The following is a 9018-nucleotide window of genomic DNA, read 5'->3' as shown; positions in this document are numbered from 1 at the left end:
CAATGGCCAAAGCCCTTGCTAGAAGCATCCAGAACTTTCTCTGCAAATTTATTTCGATTCTGCGCTCAACTCCTTCACGTTAGAACGCCTCGGAGGTGGCAATCAACAAGGCTAGAGAGCAGAAAGCCGCCAACAGAAATCTGGTTAAATAACGGTGGTCACAGAACTGGTAAAATCGATAAAAGAGGAAACAACAACAGTGACCCAGGTTACGGCCCCCGCGTTTTCCAAAATTAGAGCCGGAATTGGACAAGCCCGCCCTGACGCCCGTAAGAAAATGGTTCTCACTTTTCATTGGCTGACCCTCCAAGAGTTGAGACCTTGCTTCACTTTCATTGGTGGCTGCTGCTGTCACGTCCTTTCACCTCACCCACTTTCCCGTCGGCGCCCAGTGAGCTTTGGGGGAAAGTGATTTACAGAGGTCGGGGGCGGGAGTCCGCGAGCAACTAGACTATTTCCCCCCACCCCTCGCCACGGCCTCTGCTCCGCCCCCTGGCCCGAGGGCCCGCCCCTGGCCCTGCCGGGCCCCGCCTCTCCCTCCAGAGAGGGCGGGGACCAGGCGGCGGCCGAAGCCGCAGGAATATGCTGGAAGCCGGCAAGCGGGCGCCCTGGAGGTGCTGAAGGGACAGTTCCCGCCGCCTTACTTGCCCCGCAGCGGGTGAGTGGGTGGGGAGGCCCTAGAGCCAGCTGGGCACGTGAGCGATGGAGACCATCTGGATCTACCAGTTCCGCCTCATCGTGATCGGGGACTCCACAGTGGGCAAGTCGTGCCTCCTGCACCGCTTCACTCAGGGCCGCTTTCCCGGGCTGCGCTCCCCAGCCTGCGACCCCACCGTCGGCGTGGACTTCTTCTCCCGCCTGCTAGAGATCGAGCCGGGCAAGAGGATCAAGCTGCAGCTCTGGGACACGGCGGGACAGGAGCGGTTCAGGTAGGGCCGCCGGCGCTGGGATCCCAGGGACCGCGCCGCCCCCTCCATCCGCCTGGGGCACCTTCCCCAAGCGTCGGCCGCACAGGCCAGTGTCGGGAGAAGCTCTGGCCCTTCCTCTCGAAAGTGCAAACACTACATTCTCGCTGCCACTTTGCCCCTCCTCTTCCAGGGAGGACTTCCTCCTCCGCAGTTTCTCACTTCTTTCTTTGGCTCCCATTTCCTGCGCCCCCTTTCCGTCTTTCCTTTCCCGCCTGAGCCCAGGTCACCCTCACCAGCCCCCTCTTCCCCAGCTCTCTACCCCTGCTAGTATTTTTATCCCCAACTCTTCGGCTCCCCTGCTGCCTTCTCCCCAAACTCAGTGTCCCTCGCTGTACACACCCTGACCTGGCCACTCTCCTCCAAGCTCCCGTTTTCATCCCCTGACGGAGCGGCTTCCCATCTACGCGGCCCAGGAGAACTGCATATAAGCGTTCCCAGCTTCGTGATTGATCCATTTAGCTTCACAGCAAGCAGTGCTCCAACCCAGATTACTGCATGAGCTCATTGGGCATCGTTCAGACGGAGATGATGAATGCAGTAATGGTCTGAACACCTCACAGCACCGAATGTGGTCATCAGAAATACTGGGCCAGGACCCGTGGGAATGTGTCTTGTACAGCAACTAGATGTTACATCAGGGACACAGGCCCAGCAGAGGAGGAGTTTTTTGTTGTTTTTAAGGGTTGAGTTGTCTTTAGAAGTTTGTCATCATTGGTGCTTTGGTGAAGAAAAGAGAGATGTACATACTGAGATTTGTTAGGAACTTTTCCTTTATTTTATTTATAATAGGTACTTAACGTTCCAGAGTGATAATAGACCAGGAGATACTTTACTGCATAGAGGAGGGATCCAAAACTAAACGTAAATTGTATGCATTTCCTAGATATTTAAGATTTAACCAGGTATGAAGCACATTTTAAATTTCTAGGATTCAAGGAATTTTTTTAGAGGAAAGTAGGGACCTGATATATTGTAGTGTTTGGGGCTTTTTTAAGGTTGCATTATCAACTGGAACTCATTAAAGCAAGCATTTTGTAGTCTTCAGCAAGTACTCTGTGAAATAGAGTACTTATTGACGGAATTTCCCAAACATGGCTTCCCCTCACCCCAGCCAGCATCCATTCTGAATGAGATCAGTCTACTTCTGTGAGAATGTTCCAACATTTAAAGTTTTGGCTTCCATTCCCAGCTATGACACTGATTCATAGAGATAAGTGAACTGCTTAGCTTGCTTATACCATAGTTTTCCAATGTGTAAAGTGGAAAGATAGTAAGGCCAGCCCTTTAGAGAAGTGTTAAAGGTTATTGATTTGAATTGTACAATACCTAGAATTCCATGAAGAAAATTTTTTTTCAAGAAGCCTCCTTTAAAATAATTTTTCAGGGGCTTCCCTGGTGGCGCAGTGGTTGAGAGTCCGCCTGCTGATGCAGGGGACGCAGGTTCTTGCCCCGGTCCGGGAGGATCCCGCGTGCCGCGGAGCGGCTAGGCCCGTGAGCCATGGCCGCTGGGCCTGCGCGTCCGGAGCCTGTGCTCCGCAGCCGGAGAGGCCACGGCAGTGAGAGGCCCGCGTACCACACACAAATTATAAATAAATAAAATAATTTTTCAAACTCTGATTCCTCATCTGTAAAATGGAGTCATTATGATCTCTAAGATTCATTGCAGTTTTACCATTATAAGGTAGACTGCAAATTCATTCACTTGTGATCTCAATCAGAGATGAACTTTAAGATATTTCATGGTCAGAAAATAGCATTTACTAATAGCTCTTGCTCTACCCTCTAAAGTAAAAATAATAAAAACATGTTCTTTATACCTTAAACTTCTAGCAACTACTGATAATTGCAGCTACAAGAAACATAGGTAGTAAAATCTTGTGTCTACAATTCTTTCCTTAAAAACTTTTTGACAAGAAAGTAAGGGATGATTAATTTGTTAGATTTTAAAGACCTTTTCTGTTAAATATATCTTTTTTTATTGCCTTTAAGAAGAATGTAAATTGATTTTATATACACTATTAAAACCAGACAGTAACTCTCTCATAATAATGCAAGGACATTTAGGGAATGTTTACTGACAATGAGTCATACTTTATTTTGCTTGGCTCTTTACCAAAGATGTACCTAAATACATACATATTTCAGTAGCTGCCTCCAAATACTTGCTTTTCTCTCATTTAGCAGAATGTTTCTCCATAAAATTGCATTTAAAACAGTTAATGTTAAATCATTCTGTACTTTCCTCTAAGAAAATACAGATACTTATTTTGAGTAAGCACATTTGTTTCATAGAAAGGTACTATACAGTTCATGAATATATAGTTCTGTCATTAGTTATAATTATACCATTAGGAATTTGTGGAAAACATTCTATTTGGAGGTTTATTGGTGATTAGATATAAACTAACAAAAAGAAACCTACTTTAGACAGTTCAGGGTATAGTTTAAAAGCATAAACAAATATGTTACAGAGCAACAAAATAGTGAGCTGATGATTATGACATAAGTAGCCTTAGTTATCTTTTTTTTACCCAGCTTTATTGAGGTATAATTGACAAAGCCTTAGTTTCGAAGTTCAGATAATACATGCTAGTAGTCAATAACTACTTACAAAAAATAAAAAGGAACAAAATCAAAGTGAAGAAGGTTTAGAAAAATGATGAATATGTGAGTATATGTAAATTGTAACTTAACACTCAATTGTTAAGTTTTTATTATTAATACTATGTTTTAGTCAGGATAAATGTTAAATTGCTGTATTAAGGATACTTAAAATTACAGCGCCTTCATTAACAATAGTTTATTTCTCTCTTGTGTAACAGTCTCAAGGTAAGTAGTCCAAGCTGTTGGAGTGGCCTGCTCCAGGCCATCATTCAAGTACCTTCTCTCTTAGTTTTCTGCCATCCCTAGGACATTATCTTCTTCTGTGTGAACGAAGCTGGGTTGCAGGCACACTGTGTGCCAGTTCCAGGGGAGGGGAAAGTAAAGATTTAATCAAGTAATGTTTCTTCTAAGCAAGTGAGGCCAATGTGGTGCAGATCACTTCAGCTCTCAATTCAGTGAAGAGAAATTAGTTACAAGGCCACACTTACACGGGGCTACCATGTGCCTAGGAAAAAGGGAAGATGGATTTGGCACTGTGGGCATTGGGGGGAAACTAGCAGTCACCACTTTTATTTTTTATTCATCATAGTGGAAGAAGTTTAGCAGGAAAGGAAACAAGAATATTGCTTAACAGCGTTAATAAGGATAAGTAAGTGTAAATAAGGCTAGAAGTATAGAGAGCACCAAATGTAAGAATATAAATTTGGAATTTTTTCCATGAAAAGCACTTAAAGCAATATGAAGATAAAATGAGATAAAGAAAAAGCAACATTAGCTGTAGGGATAGAAAACCTGAAGCTTCAAGCCAGATTTGGCCTTTTATTTCGTGTTGTATGGCCTTGGGGGTATTACAGTTACAGCCACTGGTTGTAAAGTTCAGAGAATAATGTCCTCCTAGTGTAGTGCTTCTCAAAGCGTGTTCTGCAGAACACTCATACCTTCTGATTCTTTTTAAAGGATGGGTTCTGTAATCAAATAAGCTTGGAAATTCCTATATTCCATTTCTCTCTTAGAAATTCATATCAAAGACTCCAAGAAGTATTGAGCAAAGAAACCTGTTTAACTTTGATTAAACTAGCATTTCCACCATTTATTTGAGGGACTATTCTAAAAACATGAAAATCTATGATAACTAGTGTTCTTAGTAGTATAATTTGGGGAAAGCTCCCTTGATGAATTGCTTTAGTCACATTCTTTGAGCAGAGCCAACTAAACTTTTGAAGTTTGGAGCAATGGAAAACGTGCAGACATTAGTTAACCAGCTAATGGGCTGGTTACAGCTAAAGGGCTGTAAGCAGTAATTGCTATAAAAGGGACAGCCTCCCCTGCCCCCCTAAAAATCTGAAGGTGACCTGTAACTAATACCATTTAACGTCCTGGGCCTCTCCCTAACTCTGCCTGCCTTTTCATCTCTTTTCCTCTAGCTCCTTTTCTACTGTGTATCTTTCTCTTCCTTATGTGTCTTACCCTTCCTTAAACTTCTTCTTTTTATTTTTCCTTTACCCCTTTCATCTATCAGTCCCTACTTATAGTTTCCTCCCACCTTCTGTCTTTTCCTCTCCTTCCTTTTTATTTTAATATGTCTTTTATGCTCTCATTTCTTTTTAACTTATTCTCCTTATTTACCCTCTGCCTCCCTTTTGTCTCTGTTTTCTTCTCTTCCCCTTCAAAACATTCATACGAAGTAAATGTTTAAAAGTGGTTTAATTTATGTTCTCCATTCATAATTTTAGAAGTAAGCAACATGAACATTTTATATTTCTCCTTAAGGTATCTTTTAAGATTCCTAAACTAAATAGGTTTTGGTTTTTGATTTTTTTCAAAAGGACCCTTACTTGATCCCCACTCTCCTTACTGTGGTTCATGATCTTCAATAGGAAAAGATTTTCTGATAGTGGATTCGTGGGTTCATATTGCATAGGTAACAGAGCAGAGATTGTCCACAATTAAGTCCCATAATCATTGCAATCTACTGTAGTTCCAAATTATTAGAAACAATAGAAAGCTAGACTATATTTGTATTGAGTAATCTGATAATATACTGTCTTGGTTAAAGTTATTTGTGTTTTAAGTAACAGAAATATAACCAAATTAGTTTGGATATAAGGGATAAATTATAAATGATACAGATCTCATGAGAGACAAAAGTCTCACTGAACATACAAGTGTCTGAAAATATGGAAGCTCTAAAAACAAGAGTTTGTGGATTTTCTCTCTAGTCTATTTCCATTATCCAATGCTGTCAGCTCCCAACTGTCTCAGTCTCTGAGCCTCTTATTCCAATTCTTGAAAGAAAAAATCTCATTGGCTATTTGATTGGCCAGTGAATCAGCTCCCCCAGGGTCCAGTTATTAAGATAATATATACATAAAATACAAAGGGATTATAATACAAATATCCCAGGTATGCATTATGGGTCATCCAATGCAAATGAATCCGTAAGGGTCTACTTTTTGGGAAAGAGAAATTCACAGAAGAAGGAAGTGAGCAGTCACCCCAAAAAGTATCTACTTTATGGAGTTTCAGAGTAAAACTATATGTAAGAAGGAGCCAGCATCATTTCTAACAAGTGTAGCAGAATGTGGAAAGATGACCTATGTAGCCAAATGTATTTTTATATGATAAAAGTTATTTTCACTGTCCACTCAGAGCATTCAGACCATTTTGAGTGATTGTATGGTCAGTACAGTTAAGAAGCTAGCCAGTAATTTCAAAAACCTGTGATTATTTTTCTTAATTTCTTTTTTCTTCAATGATTCAATTGATTTCGCATGTATAGCCGCAGCCTCAATGACATATTGCTATATGAAGGTGATTATACATTCTGACTATTTAGTAACTAAATATTGTAAATAAACTAAATATTGTACTCCAATGTTTGAAGTCCCTAGGCCAGCAGCAGGCAAAATTGCAAAGTAGGTAAAACTCATTCTTGGGGACTTTGGGGCTTTCCTACTTTTCTTTCCTTCTGTTTTTGGATAGTAGGACCTTGACCTATCCTTCACTTCTATTTTCCCTTGCATCTCAGTTGAAAAGCCATCCTTACTACTCCATCTTAGCTTCAGAGAGAGAAGTAACTAGATGACCAAGAGACACAAAATTATTAAAACTTAATAAGGGTTCTGACAGGAGTATTTCTATTCTAAAAGAGGATGACCACCTAGGAGGTAACACCTCATCTTGAAGTAACATTTCCCTGTTGGCAGAGTTATGGATCTATGGCTGATGGGTGTTGGAGTTTCCTTTCATCATGCTGCATTGATGACCACCTATTCTGACTCATTGGCTCCACATTTAGCTTTCAAAAAAAGGGCTAGAAAAAAAATTAGAGATAATGTTGCTAGTGCATGAATCACTCAGTAAAATTTTCACATGAAGAAAAGTGCTTTGCTCAGTCTGAGAAAAAGAGAGAAGAAATTTCTAGCCATTGTCAGTCAGTTTGGTTAGCATACAAAGATTTCTTAACAACTTAGCCTCCATGGCCATGTTAAAGTTTAAAGAGCAACTTCTTGGAATGATCTGAGACTGTTTATCTTGGTGTTTTAAGAGCCAGTTATTCTTTTTTTTTTTTTTTTTTTTTTTTTTTTTTGTGGTACGCGGGCCTCTCACCGCTGTGGCCTCTCCCGTGTGGAGCACAGGCTCCGGACGCGCAGGCCCAGCGGCCATGGCTCACGGGCCCAGCCGCTCCGCGGCATGTGGGATCCTCCCGGACCGGGGCACGAACCCGTGGACCCTACATTGGCAGGCGGACTGTCAACCACTGCGCCACCAGGGAAGCCCAAGTCAGTTATTCTTATCCTAGCTGAGTTAGAAGGGAATCTGCATTCTTTCAGTCTGCTCTGTCAAGCAGTGAAAAAGAAATGTGAACCACTCAACTAATACTGAGGTATACAGACACACACACACACACACACACACGCACACACACACCAGAGAACATCAGATTTTACTTTATTAAGATATTTTCATTCTTTCTAAAGTGAAATACCTACAAAGCCTGTACTTTATGATACTAATATATCTGCCTCCAAATGTCAGTAACTTTTAATCAATTCTGACAATATATAATTCAAGAAAGTTCATTTAAAAATTATTACCCCACACAATCTACCTAGCTTATCAAGAAACAAATATTATTAAAACCCATTGTTTTCTGAAAAGAATCACTTTGTATAATGAAGTACTGTTCTGACCTGTAGGAGTTCCAGAACAGAGGTCCAATATGTTTTAAATTTAAAACTATATTTTTAGTTTAAGCTGTGAAAGAGTTTCAAAATACAGATAGTAGTTCTGTATGCAAGCATGACAGTAAATGTTGATGGCTAGCTGGCATATTATTTTATTTTGGTTTAAAATCTTAGTGTTCTTTTAAACATTCTTGAAACGTACTGAAGTTTTTTTCTATTTCCTTCCTATGGTGATAATTCATTTTTCATTTAGGAACAATATGCTAAATAAAATTATTTTATTACTGGCAGTAAGTCCTTAAGACCATCCACTGATATCAATAGCTAGGATATAAAGAAACCATCAAAAATATCTCAATGCCAAAAAAATGTTGAGGTAAGGGAACAGAGACTTCTCTCGTAGGTTTATTTCTACTTCACTGGTATAGTGAGTGCATCAGAGGCACCTGAGAAAGATCTTTATCAAGCCATGCCCCAAAATTCATCAGTGACTTTTCTTGGCAAAATGTTATCCTTCTCTATGCCTATTCTTTCCTCTGCTTTTTGTATAATTGGTCAAAATCTCTGCTTAAATTATCTTCCTGTACTAAGAATGTTATAAGTGGTTTTTCTTCTGATTCTTTAGCCTTTCCAAATGTATTTCCATCTCGTAGGACTTAGTGTGATATGGCTTCAAATGGATAAGGCTGAAGGACAGCCTTAATCACAGACTCCTGCCTCAGAAATACAAAAGAATAGTGTGTGGCCCAAACTGAACCCTCTTCTCTAAGAAGAGATCAAGAGAGAATACTGCAAATGGGAGTTAGATACTAAGAACTTCCTGGCTATAAGAGAAGGCATTATGAAGAATGATTATAGATTCTCAAATTCTAGGCATTGCCTATCATTTTTCTTCAGAGTAGCATTTTTCAAAGTAATAGGTGTAATTTGAGTAAAAGTTTCCTTGATCAAATAGTTTTGGAAGTTATGGGTTGTTACCAGATTTCTCAGAACTTTTAATATACTAATATCCTAATATACTTTGTAAACGCCCAAGACAGATTATGGTATTTCCCAACCCAGAGTCCTTTTACAAAGAGTGTTTTAGGATCCAATAGATGGAAAGATTAGAGCACTTTAGGAGCCAATACTTCAAAAAAAATTGTAGGCAATTCCTTAAATTTTAGGAGTATATTTGAGAACCTCTCATGGTTTTGTCTCTCATATGATTCTCTGTCTCTTTTGCTGGTGCTTCTTTTTTTTTTTTTTTTTTTTTTTTT

At 40.2% G+C, this 9018-nt stretch overlaps 1 protein-coding gene across 1 annotated transcript in view; it reads left to right on the top strand.

Annotated features, from left to right (window-relative positions):
- The first annotated feature begins 571 nt into the window (after nucleotides 1-571).
- Nucleotides 572-9018, top strand: part of RAB39A (RAB39A, member RAS oncogene family) — a 22112-nt gene continuing 13665 nt past the window's right edge. Inside the window, exon 1 of the mRNA XM_007121511.2 lies at nucleotides 572-929. Within this exon, the coding sequence (XP_007121573.1) occupies nucleotides 703-929 (227 nt within the window). The 5' untranslated portion in view covers nucleotides 572-702. The remainder of the gene's footprint in view (nucleotides 930-9018) is intronic.

This window comes from Physeter macrocephalus, chromosome 16, assembly GCF_002837175.3.
Source record: "Physeter macrocephalus isolate SW-GA chromosome 16, ASM283717v5, whole genome shotgun sequence".
NCBI classification, from domain to species: Eukaryota; Metazoa; Chordata; class Mammalia; order Artiodactyla; family Physeteridae; genus Physeter; species Physeter macrocephalus.
Note: the sequence above shows the minus strand (reverse complement) of the source record. Positions and strands in the feature narration are given on the sequence as shown.